A 19,411-nucleotide genomic window follows, 5' to 3' on the forward strand; every position below is an offset into this window, starting at 1 on the left:
GACCTCAGAGTCCTGCCTCTGCCGGGGACTGGGCCGCTGTGTTATGCCACCCCATCCTCAGTCTCTCCCGGGTGGGCTCTCCAGGAGCCCAGGTGCCTGTGGGATGGGTTTTCCCTCTAGCTCCTGGCTCTTCACAGCCAAGGATGTCTCAGTGCTATCCACTCCCAGGAGGCCTTGGTAAGGTCAGCATGGTCACCTCACTGATTAAGATCAAGACAAAACTTCACCAATAATGAACTTTTAGTCTTAGTCTAGTGCTTTAAGGTATGATTCCCAGAGTTCAAATCTCAGTTTGACCACGTACTAGCTGGGCAACCTTGGGCTAGTTTTTCAATCTCTGTGTGCCTCAATTTCCACTTCCATACCATGTGAATCAGTGCAGAGCCTACCTCTTGAGGGTATTATGATATGAATCTTAAATGAAACAGTTGCTCCTGGAAGAGCAGTTGGAATCATGCATGGCATAAGGTATGAGCTGAATGCACACATAAGGGGGAGACGCTGACTCTCCATTAGTCTGAGTTAGCCCCATGCCTTCTCTGTCTGGGGTTGACTTACAGGGCACCTGTTGTCTCCAGGATGCAGGCCTCTGAGATTCTAGGCACTGTGGATTCTTTCTGGGCTAGGATTTCTAGGGGGCAGAGACTTCAAGTCCTGTTAAGTATCCCAACCGCATTCTCAGGAGGAGCAGGAAATTGTTCCAGTTTCTAACCTAAGTCTTTCCAGTGGTGACCAGAGCACATGCCCTGACCAAAGTAGACCAAATGGGGAGGAACATTGCCTCACCAGAGGAGCAGTTGTCAAAGTTTAAATCTCCGCAGATGACGTCAAATGCCACCAGCTCCTCGGGGTTGGCTGTGCTGGACGAGGAGGTAGATTTTCGGAAATCAGCCAGCCAGTCCTGAAGCAGGTCCAGCTGCTCACACCGGATGGCACTGTCTTCTGCAGGGCAGAACCACAGTGCCCACGTGGCAAAGCTGTAGCCACATTCCAGCCAGGCCCCAGGTGCCAGTCCCACCCTGCCAGGGGCAGAATCCCCCCACACCCCTGAAAACTGCAGCTGCCAGCCCCTACCTGGCAGGGCGTGCAGGTGTGTGCAGGAGATATACCCGACAATTCTTTGGTCCTGAGGTGTGCTTCCCACCTGCACCTGTGGGGACAAAGTCACCTTGTCAGTGATGTCTAACAGTCACGGTTGTTCTGAGTGCAAAGGGACAGGGCATGGCCACCCACCCACTTGCTAAACCCACACAGGCTCTGGTAAGAACAGGACATGCCCCACCTCTAGGAGCTTATGGGCCAGTGTGGGAGGCATAACGAAAATGTCGCCCGGTGACATGGTGTGTGCCAATAGCAAAACACTGTGGGAGGGAAGAAACAGAAATCACAGCAGAGTTCTTCCCCAAATGCCTACATCTGGTGGCCCTCAGTTCCTTTTCCACTATGTCTGGGGGCATTTCCCTCCCTCATCATGCCTGGAGCACCTTCCCTCTGGAATCTAATTCCACTCCCCTCTGTGATCTCGACCCAGCCTTCAAGCTCTACCTCCCTGCACTGCGAGACACGCCTCAGAACCTGCCTGTCCTCCTGCTTCTTTTCTCCAATCTCTGTCCCTCTAGCTTCATAATTCACTTTATCTGCTTTCTAGGTTGAGCTCCTGTCAGTCCCCCAGTCTTGGATGAGAACTGCCACCTACAGCGTGACCCCCACCCCCCAACACGGCTCTAGGCTCTGGTGTAGCAGGTGGTACCTGCACATCCTCAGCCCCCATCCCCAGCCCGGTTCCTCCTTCTTCCACAGTGGCCTTTCCATGCCTTCACGCCTCCACTGTCCCCAGACCCCCGTCCTCACCTCCCTGCTCACCTCCTTCACCAGGGACAGAGCCACTGTGGGGTGGGCAGGGGAAGCTACTCCTGCAACTCCCTACTCAACAACCCACAGATGCCCCTGGCAGGCTGTATCAAAAGATAGGCTTAGTGGGAGGGTCACGGTGGCTCAGCAGGCAGAGTTCTTGCCTGCCATGCCAGAGACCCAGGTTCGGTTCCCAGTGCCTGCCCATGTGGACAAAAAAAAAGGTAGGCTTAATAAAAACGAGCATCTCGATTGTACATCACAAAACTGCCCACCCCATATAGCAACTCTGAGGACAAGATTGAACCAGGTCAGTGTCATGGTTGGAAGAGCAGAGGTATGCTACCAAGAGACGTCCCCTGGGGCTGTAGGCTCTCCCCGGTCCTTCCTCAAATGCCCCAGGGGGACTGCTGTGGATGCCTTTCTTCAGAGGCCTTGGGCTGGTTGCCCATCCTCTCTTCTTTTCTGAAAGCTGCACTCCCCATGCTGTGCCAATTCTTTCTAGCCTGGATTTTCTGTGATGACAATATCCCCAATCAAAGAACACTCCAGGGAAGTTGACTGGAGAGAGATGGCCAGATTCTCTGGTTGTTGGCCATGGGGTCACGTGGAGCAGGCAGATGCACCCACCTTTGCCCAGCAGCAGCCAGCCGGGCCTCCAGCTCACAACTGCCTGGACTCGCTGCAACCGCAGTGAGTGGCTTGAGAGCCTTGAAAGTTAATGTCTTTCTTTTGCTGCTGAAGTTGGGTGAGTATCTTTCCAGCCCTTCACCCTCTGTGCTGGTTTGAGATGTATGTACCGTGGAAAAGCCATGTTTTAATCCTAATCCCATTTTGTAAAGGCAGCTGTTTTTTCTTCTAATCCCTATTCAGTACTGTATGTTTGAAACTGTAATTAGATCATCTCCCTGGAGATGTGATTTGATCAAGAGTGGTTTTTAAACTGGATTAGGTGAAGTCCTATTTGGATTATAGGACTTCACCTAATCTCCACCCATTTGGGTGGGTCTTGATTAGTTTCTGAAGTCCTATAAAAGAGGAAACTTTTTGGAGAATGGGAGAGATTCAGAGAGAGCAGAGCAGAATGACATAGCCATGAGAAGCAGAGTCCACCAGCCAGCGACCTTTGGAGATGAAGAAGGAAAATGCCTCCCAGGGAGCTTCATGAAACAGGAAGCCAGGAGAAGAAGCTAGCAGATGACGCCGTGTTCAGCATGTGCTCTTCCACTTGAGAGAGAAACCCTGAACTTCATCAGCCTTCTTGAACCAAGGTATCTTTCCCCAGATGCCTTTGATTGGACATTTCTATAGACTTGTTGTAATCGGGACATTTTCTCAGCCTTAGAACTGTAAACTAGCAACTTATTAATTCCTCTTTTAAAAAGCTTTCTGTTTCTGGTATGTTGCATCCCGGCAGCTAGCAAACTAGAACACCCTCCATTTCCTAGCAGACACACCTTTCCTTTCCCAGCACCTAGGTGGATGAATGGCTATTTGATAATGGGTTATATATGGCCTGGATTTGGGACATTTATAAACTCACATGTTCTCCAATACCATTCACATCTTCAGCTTAATACAACCCCACCCTGGAAAAGCTCCATGAAATTACACCCCATGGCACATCCTGTTGCAGAAACACAACACATTTTAAAAACAATAATGCCCCAAAGAGCCACGAGGTGGCACTGTTGCTCTGTATTTCTCAAGCAACAAGCGTTTCCTCAATAACGCCCACATGTGAGCACTTAGGCTTTGTGCTGCGGAGAAATTACTTTGTAAGGGCCTTTCAGTGACTCCGAGGATTCTGCCCAAATGACATCACTTCTATGAAAACATTGAGAACAGGAGACGTGAAGCAAGTACTCAGGGTCACAAAGCTCTATGTGACAGAGGCAGGTTCACATAAGATCTGTTTGCTGCTACCCCCAAACTCCTCACCCTTACTCTCCACTGCTTTCCAGCGTCTCCTGCTGGGCTTTTCACCTGTGGCCCATTTGCGGGTCTTACTGTGTTAGCCTTTCACTCAGCACCTGGTGGCACCACCGGACAGGGGTGTGGGACACGTGCAGAAACCTGCATCCTGCAGTGTGGCTTGCACCCCTCCACTGGCCACTTCTCCCTCTTAATTAGCAAGGTGATCTCACCAAGATCCACTTTATCATTTGCTGGGATTTATTGATTTCCAGCTCGTGTCCTCAGGAGCTACAGTCTTGTGTTTCTCTTGCAAAAACAAACAATCACACCAAGGGATTTGCCTTTAGGCCCCTGTGGGCAAAGATTGTCAATAGAAAAGGTTCCCAGAATGGGACTTTGTTACAGGTAAGGCAAACGGGATTCCAGCCTTTTGCAAGAGTTATGGGAATAGAAAAGTGCATTTCCTAAGGGATCAGAAGTGCCACAAAGTAAACCAGGAGGGCCAGGCAAGGGGGGCTCCTTGGCAGGTGGCAGCTTCCCAGCATTCCATGTCCTTTCTGGGCTGGGCCTGTCTCCTCTGAAACCCACTTAAACCTACAGAGCACTGCTCCAACTCAGGAGAAACAGCCCCACAGGCACCCAACAAAGATGTCTTGGGGTCTGCTGTGTGTGGTGTGATGCTGCTTCACTCTCGAGGCCTCATCCAATGGGGGACGAGCAGCAAAACACCTGGGATGGGAGCTGAGGAACCAATGAAGGGCAAGGCAGGTGAAGAAAGCTCCACAGAGCCACAAGGCCAGGAGGGGCCAATGTGGAGACCCCTTGTGCGTGGTGTGGCTGGAGCAGAGCCGGGGAAGTGTGAGGGCCAAGCTGAGGAACTGGGCTTTTCCCTGAGACAGAGGGAACAAGAGGGGTGGGAAGAGTGCAGGGGTGGGGGGTGGGGGGTGGGTGCGGTGGAGGATGGGAGGGGGAGGGCTGAGGCGAAAGGGGGACATGCTGAGGAATGTGGTGGTCTGGGCCAAAGTAGTGGGGTTGGAGACATGGATGGCTCAGAGGCATTTTGAAAGTAAAAGTACAAGCCTGGGCTGGATTGGATGGGGAAGGAGCACTGCGAAAAGGCCTTGAGGTGGCCCCTTCTGGCTTAGGACTGGTGGACCTGGGGGAGGGCAAGCCGGGGCAGATGATGGGCTCAGTTTAGGAGAGAAGGAGACCAGACCCAGGGCCTAGGGGCTTGGGGAAGTGGGTATGCAGGAGCCACCCACACTGGGCCTGGTGGGTAAGGGGATAAGGGCAACAGGTTGGTGATTGCCTGGGGGGAGGAGAACCAGTGGGATGGGGAGGTCACATCCCCACTGTGGGGGTAGCTGCCCCTGGTCTGGCTGGCTTGTCTGGGCGGATGCAGCAGGCCCAGGAGTATCAGATCTGCCCATGTGTCCAGAGAAGCAGCAAACCAGGTTTTAGGTGAAGGAACTTGAATGCTGGCCACTAAAAAAATGATTTTAATGTCATGGACCAAATTGAACATATCTTCACGCCAGTTTTAGAGCCCTAAGGTAGCAGGAAAAGAAAACATTCCATCAGAGCCCTGTGGAACATTAGCAGTTAAGGGATGGGCAGAGCCCACAGGAGCAGCTGGAGACTGAGGACGAAAGCCGGGGCAGAGGGGCTTGTCACTCATCTGACAGAGGAGGAAGGTGAGGGGAGGTGGACTGGTCTGCTCAGGAGTGAGGGGCTGGGAGAGGGGGTCCCTGGCCTTGGAGTCACCTGCAATAGGGTGGGGGTGGAGGGGCATGTCTCACCCCGAGCCTGACAAAATGTCCCCTTTCTTCCCCAGAAAAGTCACTTTGGCTACTGACATGAAATACATATCCATGGAACAGGACACTGATATGTGCCAAATTAGGAAGGTTGGAGCTACTTGTAAGAGTTGTTGATTCCATTTCGGCATCTCATACTGTGAATGAAGAGCCGGAGATCCCGACTCTGGGGCTGGAAGAGCCACACAAGAGCCACTGGGCAACCTGTGGGGTGGGGGTTCAGGACCCTCAGGGGCACCCCTGGCTCCAGCAAGTTCTGTGGAGAACATGGGCCCTGACCCCTTGTTCCTGGTAGGGCTTAGCAGATACCTCAGTGTTTTCCAGTGTAGGCTGAGCATCGCCAGGGCTGGGACCTGGGGAATGAGCCCCTCACCAGGCATGGGCTCACTGTGACAGCCACACCAGGTGCCCCCTACTCCCAGATGTACTTCCAGAGGGAAACGGAGAAGTTTTGAGGGAAGCAGGTCCCTGGGTCAGTCTCTGAGCCCGCAGCCTTCCCTCCTGAGCCTCCACTCTTTCCATTTGAACCTCCACTTATTCCATCTCACAGTGAAGGAGAGAACCCACACCCAAAGCAACTGCTGCCTCCGGAGAGAGAGAACCGTGTTGCATGTCAGATGGCCAAAGGATGCTTCAGAACACTCTGGAAACACCAAGAGCTGCTTTTTAGTAGAGAACAAAAAGTTGACACTGTGAGCGTCTCAGGCTCAGTAGATAATGCATAATGACCAAATTACCATGGTCGAAAAATTCCTCCAATTGCATCCAAATTAGCAGAAATGATTATGATTCACTTTAATTAATGATTATAGAGGCAAAGCCATGCTGGTGGGCAGAGTGCCTGGCACGGCAGCTGTGTGACAGCCGAGGGGGGAATGGTGGGGTCAGAGCCATGAAGCTTACAGCCTAAGAGAGTCAGGCTGGTAAAGAGCCCAGAGGCCCTGAGCTTCGCACCTGCCCACTTCCTGCCTGTTTCCCACCGGCCTGCTGCCACCCTGGGTCTCCTCAGCCTCACGTCTGCTCAGTGATGGAGGTGGCACCATGAAGGGCCCCCTGCCTCCTCTGCCATCACCCATGAGGCCAGCTGGCCGCACACCATCACTCCCAGAGCCGCTGCTCCCATCCACTCCCCACCTGGGAGCAGGTGCTCAATTGTTCCTGTTGTACAGATGGGGAAACCGCGGCTCAGAGAACTGAGCCTGACTGACCCTGAAGCCTCTGTCCTTGCCCCTACATTCTTACTTCCCTTGTCCCTGAGCCGGGGACCCTCTAGTTCAGCTTCAAAATGGGCACTGTCCCCCCCAGCCCCCCCAGCCCCCTCCCCGTGCGGCTCCGGGACTGGCCACCTACCTTGAGGAACAACGCTCCCTTAGAGGCCAGGGCATCAAAGCCACGCCCGTTGGGGTAACAGTGATAGGCCACGTCCAGGATGGGGTAGCGGCTAGCAAAGAAAAGGCCGCTGTTGAGAAACTTGAAACTGCAGCAGCCGCGACAGCTGTAGACCCCGACATCGTAGAGAATGTACTCGAAGTAGCCGTGCAGCTGGTCTTTCAACTTGGCTGCCGCCCTCTTGTCAAACACCTCCTGCAGGCAGAGGAAGTCCAGGTTGGCAGGGAAGAAGGCCGAGATCTCGTGGTCGAAGGCCTCGTCTGGGTGCCTCCTCTTGCGCGCGGCCGCCTTCTTCACTACTGAGGTCTTGTACAGGAGTTTGCTGTTGGTGGCGCCCGGGTCCCCGCCACTGCCATCTGCCGCGGCTCGCGACTTCACCAGGGACTCCCTGGAGGCCGAGGGGCTGCCCAGGCTCCCTGAATCCCCATCCCGCTGACTATGGTTGGGGGTCTGGCCCTTCGGGCCCCCACCAGTCGCTTTCCTGGCGTGGCTTCCAGAGGCGGGGTCGTCGGTGTCAGGCAGCTGGCCACCCTCCTCACCGCCGATGCGCACGATGCAGGCGTCCTCCAGGCTGCCACTGTCGGCCGGGTCTCCGGAAGCCGGGCCGTTTGCAGCCTCGTCGCTCTTGTATTCCACAGAGGCTGTCCTCCTGATGCTCCCAGGGACAGCCCGGGCCGTGCCGTCACCGCCCTGTGGAGACACCAGGCTGCTGAAGCTGGCGGCGCTGATGGAGGTGTTGGTGGGAGAATCGATGTAGATTTTGATCTGAGGCCGGCTGGCCCCATTACGGATTCTCTGTCCAATCTCTTTGGCCCGTGCTTGGGTGTTAAAGACATTGTTGAGCCTCGCCAGTGAGTTGGGGAGGAGGCAGAGGTTGGCGGTGGTGAAGCAGAAGCTTTTGCCAGTACCTGTACCCTTCCATTCAGCGAGCAGGGCTGCCCCACCAGCCTTGTCCTCCAGCCGGGAGTAGATGTAGGGCCGGCGGGCAGACTGCAGGGGGGACCAGAGGAGGAACCCAAGAAATGCAAAGGGCAGTGAGGCAACGAGGAGGGCCAGGTAGACTGGCGTGAAGAGGGCGGTGCAGAGCAGCTGGAGGTAGCACGGGTCGTCCGCCCGCTGGCGCTTTTCGTAGGTGGTGGGTATGAAGGAGGCCAGGAACCGGTCCAACAGCCAGTAGCATGGGAAGATGAGGGCCCAGGACAAGGCGTGCAGGGCAGACAGACAGCTGTTAGGAAAGGGGGTCGTGTGCAACACCATCGCAGCTCCCTGGGTGTCGTGGCCAGCCCTACTACATGGTGTCCGTGGCACTTTCCTGGGTGGGGGCAGGGGTAGGGGAGGGCGTCTGGGGGAGTGTCACCTCCTGCAGAGATGTGAGTCTGTGTGGTCAGTGGCAGGCACTGGCCAGCTGGTCATGGTTGACCTCAGCTGGCCATGCTGGAGAACCTGCAGAGACAAAAGCAAGGGGCTGTTGTTGGTCTCATAGGGAGAAGGTTTGGTTCTGGCACTATGGTGCCACCTACCCCCTTCCTGCTTCTTCTGAAGCAGGCAGGATGGTTCTGGGGATAAGGCCATGCCAGCAGGCTCATGGGCGCTGCATCTGCTGCCATGTACTTTGCTCTCTGAGTAAATGGCCTGGTGGGATGTGACTGCCCCCAGCTGACTAACTGCTTGAAAAATGGCCCCAGGATGTGGAGGGGCATGACTTTGTGGGAACTCAGGAGGCAGGCTGGGGATCCCAGAGGCCTGGAGTAGCCCCTCAGGAGCCAGGGGTGTGTGTCAGAGGATTTGTGAGCACAGCCACCTGCTACTGAGTGCCAACCAGGTCAGGACAGAGGAAAGGGCCCCAAGAGTCTCAGGGTGGGAGGAGTGTGGCCGGCAGGAACTGTGAGGAGGCAGCACCCTCCCACTCCTAGGCTCTCCTGTGGCCCCACCTCCAACATCCAACCCAGTCCCAATGGTCCCACTACCACTGGCCCCTGGCAGAAATCCCCATCTAACCAAAGGGTCCAGTCATGGCCTACACTTTACCAATTTCCAGAATGATCAGAGTTACCCAGTTATGGTGATGGTCCTGACAGCTTTTGGGAGAAGTTCCCTGGGGCTGCAATGGGTCTGGACCAAGCTTTTACTACTCTCCCACAGGGCCCCTAAGACTCAACCCTAGGGAACAAGAGGGGCCCACAGCTGCCAGTCCAAGTCCTCCCTCGTCCCCTCCTAGTACATGCGGGAGCCAGAGCCATCTCAGAGCAGCCCAACATCCCCACCTGGGAGTGGCTATCAGCTGCATTTATTGTGCTGAATGTGAAATCAATAAAGATAAGAGTCTGGAGTGTTTACCCAACCTCCAGGGACCTGTGGGTGATCATTCTGTGGTAATGTTTGTATAAGCATAATCTAGGGTTTTCATCACTGAATCTGCCAGGAGTTCACTTCCTGTTCCCTTGTCCAGCCACCCAATGCCACTTACTATCCCGGCACCATGGTGGGTTTCCCATGATGCCACCCATTCCAGCCCCAAAACCTCTATTCCTCCACCTAAATCCCTTGTCACTTCAGTCCCCCTGGAACCTCTGCTGGGACCACTGTGTTGGTCTAGGACCATCTCATGCATCCCTGACTTTGCCAGGCCCTCCTCCACCTGATGACTGGAGGGACTGTCTCTGAACCTGATGGTGGCATGGCCACCTAAAACCTGCTGAGAGTCTGCCCACCTCGGCTGCCCTGACCCCTGCTGCTCTCCTTGCTTGCTGTAGTGGTGACTTCAGGTTCATGCCCAGCCATTCTCATCTTTCTGCCTTTTGCCTACCTCACCCTCTCTCTCACTATCTTTTAATTTTGCAAATGTCCTTGGAGCAAAAGCTGTCTTAGAGACTAACACACTAACAAGCAAAACAATGGAGCATCCCAGCTGCAGTGCTTCTATAAGATAGTAAGGCATTTGTATCAACTGACATAGGGATTAGATTTACACATTTTTTTAAATGAAGATGATAAAAGAGTAAAATCTCATTTACTACTCACCACAACCCCAGGACACGGTTATCTTTTTATGCCCATTTTTTAGCTGAAGGAAGTGAAGCTTTAGAAGGGTTACAAACAGTTTAGGGTACCTCGACCAGGATTACCTCTTCTAAAACTCAGCTTATTCGAGACTACCTCCTCAGGGAAGACCTTTTGCCTCTCCCTTTTCTGGTGGCTTAGATACCTCTGCTGTGGTTCTGGCCCCCCTGGGCATGGTCTGGTTTCTGCAGTTGCCCTAGGTGCTTACAGGGGCACCCACTTCCCCTGCAGCCCATGAGCATCTGGGAAGAAAGGGCTGCACCTCAGCCTGAACTCCAGGCCTGGCTCCTGCAGGTGCTCAGGAAATGGTGTTGAATGAATTCATGTTGATTTGCAAGAACTCCACTCAGAGAGGAGGCAGTCCTTTTCTCCTCCGGGCCAGTAGGGTGAGAGGAGGAGAGTTTCTGTGATGCTGGTCATTCATCCAAGGACAGCCCTGCGGCCACATGTCCTGAGCTGACATGTGGGGGTTGCTCATCCCAGACTGAGGCTTAATGCCTAAAGAGAAGCCAAGGTTGGTAGCTGTGTCTGGTTCTGGCAAATGAGTTTCACAAGGAATTAACTTTCTTCAGGGGAAATAACTTTGAAGCAAACACTGGAAGTCTGGAGAAGCAGGTCCATCTACTCTGACGATGACCGTCTGACAACCAGCTGGGCCTCAGTTCAGTCCAGGAAATGTGCAACCTCTGCCAAGTCTAATAATCCCCCAAGCTGCCTCCTCCCTCAGGTGTGAAGTTCACTGGGCAAGGACGGGCTACCGTCCCCCTCACTTTGTTCCAGACCAGCTCAAATTGATGATGGGAGAGGAGACCCCCACACTGTGCTATCATCCTGCCAGGAGCTAGAACTGTTTAATGCCTACCCCCCCCCCCCCCCAAATGGGCTGTGAACGCCATTAGGACCCTTGTCCATTGTGAGCTGTGGAGTGGGTGGAATCCCCAGACCCCAAGGGCAGCCTGCATGGGGGCCCCTCCCTAGAGTACTGTCCTACAGGGTCAGGAGTGCAGCTTGGCTGGTGTGCAGCAGCTTGGGGCTGTGCAGGCCAAGCCTGGGCTGTGCAGGCCAAGCCTGGGCTGTGATGCCAGCTCTGGAAAGAGGAGGTGGGAGGAGTTTTTCCTGTTTGATCAGTCCCCTCTAAGCAGAACCAGCCTGTGTCCCCCAAGGTGGGTGGCTCCATTACAGGTCAGAGGCAGACATAGCCTTGTTTCATCAAAAGGTTCCTGAGAGAAATTCCCCAAACCTGTCTTCCAGTGTGGGCTATCCACAGCATAGGCCCATCAGGGCTGGGAACTGCTCTATGGCTGCAGTGGGGAAGAGGCTCCTTTGTCAGCTGCGACACCCAAAGCCCTTCTTGGCAAGTTCTCTCCCCAGCCCTGCCTAAAGAGGCAAGGAGTGGGCAGATTCAATCCTTCTGCCTCTCCTGGGCTGGTCATAGGAATGTTTTTGGTCAGGCATGGATGGGATTTGAGGTAGCTGACAGCCCAGGGGGCTGGTGGGTAGTGGCAGCAGGTCCTCCAAGAGGTGAAAAGTCCAAGCATCCCAGTCCTTGGAGTGAGGGGCCCTACCTGGCCTGCCTGCTGTCCTGGACCCTACCCAGGACCACCTGTTTAGAGCCCCTGCCCTTCCTGTGCCACCCCATCCGGTGTTCCCTGCCTGGTCCCTGTATTTATGCATAGCAGCTGCTGATGCTCAAGAGACGCAGAAGGGACTACCACCAATGGAGCCGGTTTCTAAAGCTCTGTGGTTAATTATTTTGTCTCAGTGAAATGAAAAGAGGGTAAACAAACAACAACATGTTAATTAGTCTGATCTGCACTTTCTCCATGAAAGGAAAACTACAGTTAAACATTAGAGGCTAGCAACTTCTCAGTGAATCCCAGAGCCCTTGGAGGGTGGGCAGGACAGGACGTGAGCCCCATTGGGCCTGGCACACAGCAGGCACTCAGCCTGGGCTTCCCCCTCTCCCCTTTCTCTCACCTGCACTCCTTCAGCTGGGGTTGGGCCATCGTGGGTGGGCCCGGCCCAGGCTATCTTCCTGGAAGGAACCACACCTTCCTCTCCTCCATACTCCAGTTCCCTTGGGAGGACACCTTTGCCAATGGGGTCTGCCATGGGTCCCTCAAAAGCCAAATATGCTCAGTGTTTGCAGTTCAACCTCACAGTGGGGATTGCTCTTTCAGGGCTCCTGATTTTAAAGCAATCACCCCCAGATTATCCCTATGGGAACCTTCCACCAAACGCCATGGTCTCTGGACTCATTAACCCCAACAGATTCTGTCCAGGGTCACTTCTGAACCCTGGGGTCAGGTTGGAGGGCTACACAGGGCCCCAAAGGAGGGCTTCCTGCAGGTGACCTTCAGTCCCTGAAGTGGAGACCTCAGACTTGCACCTTCACCCACTGCTTCAATGCTCACTCCTTAGCTTGGGCTTGAGTCAGAATCCTGTTCTTTGAACCTTGGGTTGTGAGCACTGGCCTGGGGGTCAGCCTGAGTCCACCACCTGGACTTCTAGGCCACTGATGACACAAAGTGCCTTCAGAATCCTCAGAGATGGTACCCATGCTATTTAGGCTGGAGGCTGCAGCCTTTATTAACTTGTTCTTCTCCCAGTGAGGACTAGATTGGGCCTGACTGAACAAGGAGACAGGGCTGCAGAGCCAGGACAGACAGAAGGAGCAGAGAGCCCCATAGTGCACAGGTTGACCCAGGTAGAAGGGGAACTTGCTCAGGAAGTTCCTAAGCTCTAAGGACAGTCCTAAGACCAGAAGGGAGAGGAAAAGGTGGTTGGGTACTTGTGCAGGACCCAGGAGGTCACAGCCCAGGTTGCTCATGGGTAGGCGTAGGGCATTAACAGTAAGCAGCAGTAGATCCTACAGATTTACTGACGACCCACAGTTGACCTGTCTACACTGAGACACCTGGTTGCTGAACGCCGTTCTGCAGGCCCCTCTGCATGGGAAGGGGGTATGCTATTACTGCGCAGAGGTCTGACCTAAACCAAACCCCTCCCCTCTAAGCACTGCCCTGCAGAGCTCAGGGCCAGCTGAGCTGCTATCACAGGTGAGGGCATTATTGGGAATAGGCCAGACCCCATTCTGCTGGGGGTAGGGGGGTCACCAACAGCCTTCTAGGACAAGCTATGGTGGCAGGACCTCTGCTCCTGGATGCTGGAAAACACAGGCCCTGAGACAGTGGTCTCATCTCCCACCTCCCTGGGAACTAGACTTGGCAGTCCGAGGGGTGCACAGAACCTGCCTGCACAGAGTCTTAAGTCCTAGATGGTACTGACTTTGAATTTCTGCAGCAGTAAAGTAAACAAGCCAGATCAGTTCTACTAGGCCAAGGTAAGCTCTGACCCCTCTACCATCTTTAATGATCTCTGAGCCTTGAGGAGCTCCTTGGAAGTTGCTGGGGGCTGGGAGTTGCCCCCATTCAAGGCCAGAATGTGGCATGTTGCTCTTTCACAGCTTTCATTTGGTCTAATGGAAGCTGAGCCCTCTCTTCCCTGCCTTGGGGCTGGGAATCCTGGGGCAGATAGACTGCTTCTGAGACCCTTTGTGCCCATACGCTCATGTCTAAACAGGAACTGGACCAAGACCCAGGTTTCCACAAGAAAAGCTGTGTGGATTGTTCCAATCCAATTGCCTGAATGTGCCTGCATCCAGCAGCAGTGCCAAGATGGGGCCCAGCCCATTTCTGCCTGGGCGCTTGCTGGGGAGGAGTTGGCATGGCAACATGATCTCTGAGCTGCTGAAACTTAGAGTCAGTCATCACAGGGAGGACAGGAGGGAAGACTGAAGAGGATGATTTCTGCATGGTATGGGTCCGGACAAATCCAGGCTAATCCCTCAATGCCACATCCCAGAAGCTGAGTTGGAGTCTGGGGTCTGGTATGAACATATATGCTGTAGGCGGAGACTCCCCACAGATGTATGTGTGTCAGGTAAATGCCTATTCATCCTGCTTTATATCTACAAAACACCTGCCCCCTTCTCCCTGAAGCTTCCCCAGCTTCCCCATCCCACCCTTGTCTTCCCCGCTCTCCACACCCCCGACTGTCACTCTCATCAAACATGTGTCTCCTGTTCCCCCACCCCCCAAGCCTGGGAGCTTCCCCATAGAGCTCTGAGTCTTGGGCACCAACACAGGTTGGGCATGTCTGCCCTGCTCTAATTATGGGGGTGAGGGGAGTGTCTGTGAGTCAGGCCAGGTCACTCAAAGGCACCACTGCCCTCTCACCCTCTCACCCCATGCTGGATTGTCAAATGACCCAAGCTGAACCCTGAGGATTTCAGGGAGAACCCTCAGGAAATAGGCCTGCATTTATTCCTAGAGGGAAGCACTAAGAGCATAAAGCTGCTGGGGTCTTCTTTGGGAATGAATCCAATTCAAAGGACAACAGACCTTAGGGCTGGAAGGAAAGAGGTGAAGTCTTGGTGACATTTTTGAGTCTTGGATCTTGTGGTACTAGAAGCCAACCCAACTTCCAGACTTTCTAATGAATGAGCCAACATATATCCTTTACTTTGTTTTGCCACCAAAGGATTTTAATATACACCAGCTATATGACCTTTCTAAAACTCAATTCTTATCAGTTACTGTCCTGTGGTTTCCCCTTGCCTGCCCACAGGGCAAAGTTGTAGACCCCTGACAAGTCCTATAAGGCCCAGTTGGACCTGCTGCTCATTTGCAGCCCATGAAAACCTCTCAAGAGAAAGCAGCGCAGCTGTCACAAGCAGAAACTCTGGTGTCATATACACTGTATTCAGGCCCCCGTCCCCTCATAGCTGGACACTCCACAAGTTATTCAACCAACTCTATGAACCTTAGCTTCCTCATCTGTTATGCATGGATAATGATATCTTGGGGCCATTAGAGATGATGCAAGAGACTTAGTGATGTCATCTCTATTATTATTTTCATTATTACTACTACTAATGTGAATTTACTTGTTTCAGAGTCCTTCAAGACACAGCCAGGGTCTTCAACGTATCTACCTCGCATGGTTGAGGCAGTGTTTGCTTGACAAAGAGGGTGCCCTGTTATCCCAGATGGGGGGTGGGGGTGGTGAGGATGGTACAGGCAGTGCCTCTTGTCAGAACTTAAGTCAGAACTATCTATTGTGAGCTACCTGTATAAGCCCAGGTCACAGGCCTCTGCAGAGGCCAGGTGTAGGCCCACGGACTATAAAATTTGCAAAATGAAACTTTCTCCAGGAGCTATTAATGCATCATATGATTTCTGAGAATAGGAACAGGCTGTGAGCAGCTCTGTGGTACTCCTTCAGTCAGCCAGCCTCAGCATTTCCATGTCATAACACAGAAAGCCTAGATGAAGCAGGGTCTTGCATGACTGGGAAATCTCAAACCACATATGCTGGCCCAGCCTAATGTGTAAAAGCGCAGGACCCCTAGGCCCAGGGACCTGTGCTACACAACACAGGGAATTGCCCTGAGAACAGAGACCCAATCACAGGAGGGGCCTGAGTTTGAAAATCTGGCTGCTCTACCTTCTACTGCCTGCAACTCTGAAAACTGTCTTCTGGTAGCCACAAAGGGGCCTATTAAAAAGGCTGGACAGTGGCTAGCACCTCAACTCCACATACTACTGTGTTATGCTCAAGAACCTGTCTGCACATCTGGAGGTGAAACTTTCCCTGGCGGTGTGGGAGATGACTCAGGGATGAGTCTGGCCCTAGTACCTTGGGATCAACAATGCCATCCTGATCATAAGGGGGAAAAGAAATGTAACAAATAAGGTATCAGTGGCTGAGAGAGCTCAAATGGAGTTGAGAGGCTACTCTGGAGGTTGCTCTTATGCAAACTTCAGTTAGACATTGATACCTATCATAACTCAACAAACTCCAAACAAAACCAATCCAGCCAATCCTAAGGAACACCTAGGGCAACATATAAGATTCTACAAAGTTTCCATGCACAAGGGTAACTTTTCAGAAACTTGCAACCTCCAGACGGGTCCTGAACCAGATAAGTCCTGAAACCCAGAGGGAACAGCCTCTCTAGAACATCAAATAGCTTCATCCCCCTATCCCATATTATTGACAATCCCTTCTAACATGAGCATGTTGGAATGGGCATAGTCCAAATACCCCTAAAGAATGGGAGAAAGATCAAAGGTGATGGTGAAGTTAAACAGAGAAGATAAGGTTTAATAAATGGGTATGATTGATAAATATAAATATAATAATTCAGCAATATTTATTTTAGTCTTTAGTACCTTACAGCAGCTAGAAGTAGAAACCTAAAATTGTGGAACTGTAACCTATACCAAACTCTGAAATCTGTTTCATAACTAATTGTTGTGATGTGCTTTGAAATTTATTGCTTTTTGGTATATATGTAATTTTTCACAAAAACAAAAAAAGTTGATTGTGATGATTAAATATATATATATTACTTCTAGTGTCCAATGTTCTGGAGCAGGTGGAAGGAAAAATCTGAGATGACGGAATGGTAGCCCATAACAAACTCTGGGATTTGTTTTGTAACCACTTGTTAAAGAGTGCTTTGAAAATTATTGCTTTTTTCTTTCTTTGTTTTGTATATATGTTATATTATACAATAAAAAAAAGTTAAAGGGAAAAAAAAAAAAGAACCTGTCTGCAAGCAGGATCAAGCTGCTTGGAGTCTCCTAGAAGTCCGAAGGGTTCCCGACAGGGAGCTGAGCCCAGAGTGGGGGAGAGGGAGTTCCCTCCATAGTGAAGATCAGGTCAGATCTCTACCCTGTTCACACAGTCTTGTCCATATGGGCAATGATAGGACAGTTTCAACAATTTGAATGAGGCCCACATTAGGAGATCATGTGCAAACAACTGAGCAAATGGATAGGAATGGCCCTCTGACCTCTAGGGCCATGTCCTGGCCAGGTGCTAAGGTCTGCATCTGAGCTGGGCAAACAGATGTGAGCAGAGAATCCCAAAACAGCCTAGCAAGTCACATCATCTGCTTTAGGTGAGCTCTGTGGCATCCACAGCATGAGTGGGCTGCCCATCTGGCTAAGCCGCAGAGGGAGGCCTGGAGTTTTATCAGCACCCAGTATCTCCCAGCAGGTCACTGCCACCTCCACCTCAGGAGAGACCCTCCTCTAGGAGGCCGGAGGCCAGGAGGAGTCTCCCTTCTCTCAGGTCTGCTGTTCAGACTCTGTTTACAGAGTCTGTAAACTTCCTGATACAAGGGCTGATGGTTCATGAGCTGAGCAAAGCTTGGAACATACTTTGCTTAAGAAGAAATGACAACATACGTTCAGTGGGAGTAAAACCTTAAATAAAAGTCCACACAAATGCTAGGATTTATGCAGGACCAGTGCTCAGCTGCATTTTAAGTACAGCATTTCCTCATGAAATGTATCGGCCTATTGAGTGGAGTCATTTCATGGCACCAGAGAATACAGATTAAGACGACAAATCTTCCTAAAACAGAACAGACTTGCTAAAATTCTTCTGAAGGGAATCATTTCACATTCAGGTTAAAGTCTTCTATGCAAAAAATATTTAACAAACTGAACCCTAGAGGAGAATTTATGCAGAGTTTTAAAGGAAATGAGTGAGAATGAGTAAATAAAATCAAACATCAGACTCTCATCAGCCTTCTCTGTAGCTATGGACCTGTGGACTTGAGAGCTGGCCTATCTAGACTGTGGCTGGGTCTCACTCACTATTGACTCTGCTGCCTTTTCAGAGACCTTGGACCATGGCCCACTGCTGCTTGCTTGGAGAGGCTTCCTACCCACTGCTCCAGAATGCATAACTGGGAGGGCCTTGGGGAGTTGCTGGAGTTTGCTTAGAACTTATTTGCATGAGTCTGTGAATTAGACATCTGTCAACATCAGACCAGTGGGAGATCATGCAGGTCTATAGATCCCCAAGTTTCCTGTAAGTGCTGCCACCTGCCTTCCTTAGGTCCAAGGGTCTCTTGGGGTTGGGTTCTAACTAACCCCCCACCCCATCCCCTGTTCCAGTGGTGGTAGCCTTGCCTATACTTGCTCTTGGCTGTTGAATTCTGTACTTCTGAAAGGGAAACAAGGGGCTCTTGGCTCTGGTTCTGGCAGGCAATGTATACCCAGATTGCTGGCGTAGTAAGTGACACATCTCCATTCAGGAGAGACTACTTAAAAAGATAAGCATGTTTGCCTTTCTAAAGGTCTGGGTAGAATTTTCCCTTTCTGTTCACATCTCCCTCCAAGCTTAAGACAAGGCTCTTGTCTCTTTCTCTGGTCCACAGGGCGAAAAAAATTAGGATTCTACTTCCTGGTCTCCTTGTGGTTAGGTGGGATCAGGTCACCAGTTTGGGCCAAAGAGGTTTGAGAGAAAGTGATGCACGTCACTGCTGGGCCAGAGTACTTAATAGCAGGTATGAGACCTTCCAGAATTCTCTCTCTTTTTCTGTCACATGGACCAGCAGTGTTCAAGATGGTGGCTTCTCTGTCAGCCTGGGTCCCACGGTAAGGAGACATAACCCACATGGAGCCTTTGCATTATAAGCCACATATAACCCATAAACACCACCCAACCCAGACTGACGACTAGAGGAAAATTGATTTGGCCTATAATCAGCTTGATGCCCAATACAAGCATTATTGACTGACAGCCCTCAGTTTCCCCAGAGGGAAATGTAGTCAGACCTACTGTCCCAACTTCTCTTCAAGAAGGATCTCCACTTTAACAATAGTGATGTACTGTCCTGAGTCCAGATCAGATGAGAGGCTCACTCCTCTCCTTCCCCTCAGTATGTGGACAGAAGTCAAATCCTACTTTGTATGTTCAGGGGCCCATATCTGACCCTCAGGGGGCTGGGTCTTAACTTTTGAATTTTTAATGGAAACTATTTCTGCTCAGAAAGAGGCAGTGGCTTTGATGATATAGGTAGTAAAGTAAATCTGTAGTCATGGAAAAGTAAATCCATTAGAAACCTCTACCAGGGATCAGTGTATGAGGTGGTACCAGGGACCATCACAGGGCATGCAAAGGATGGACAGGAGGCAGTATCAAGAGTCCATTGATATTGACTGCAAGTGAGACAGAGCCAACAGTTTATGCTCAAAACTCGGAAGCTGGACCTGAGAGACCAGATGACTGGTGTATGCCAAGGCTGGTGAGAGGCAGGGGCAAGGCAGCAGCTGTTAAATAGGGAGGCAGGGGACCTCAGGATCCAGCCCATGTCTGGATCTACAGCACCATGGCTGTTTGGAGTATTTTGCAGCAAGGGCCCAGGAAAGTCTTGGGACAGAGGCTTTGCTTTCTCAGTGTGTATATCTGCCTGTGGGGGTGTGCTCCTAGAGAGCACAGAGGGAGGAAGGCAACAGTTGGAGCAGCAGTGAGCAAGGGAGGGGCAGGTGAGGTAGAAGGTCAGAGAAAGAGCT

At 51.9% G+C, this 19,411-nt stretch overlaps 1 protein-coding gene across 1 annotated transcript in view; it reads right to left on the bottom strand.

Annotated features, from left to right (window-relative positions):
- SMPD3 (sphingomyelin phosphodiesterase 3) overlaps positions 1-19,411 on the bottom strand; it is a 103,960-nt gene that overhangs the window by 7,319 nt on the left and 77,230 nt on the right. Inside the window, exons 3-5 of the mRNA XM_077132818.1 lie at positions 6,936-8,417; positions 1,075-1,150; positions 787-942 (exon numbers count right to left, since the gene is read on the bottom strand). Of these exons, the coding sequence (XP_076988933.1) occupies positions 787-942; positions 1,075-1,150; positions 6,936-8,231 (1,528 nt within the window). The 5' untranslated portion in view covers positions 8,232-8,417. The remainder of the gene's footprint in view (positions 1-786; positions 943-1,074; positions 1,151-6,935; positions 8,418-19,411) is intronic.

The sequence above is a fragment of the Tamandua tetradactyla genome, chromosome 16 (genome assembly GCF_023851605.1).
Source record: "Tamandua tetradactyla isolate mTamTet1 chromosome 16, mTamTet1.pri, whole genome shotgun sequence".
NCBI lineage: Eukaryota > Metazoa > Chordata > Mammalia > Pilosa > Myrmecophagidae > Tamandua > Tamandua tetradactyla.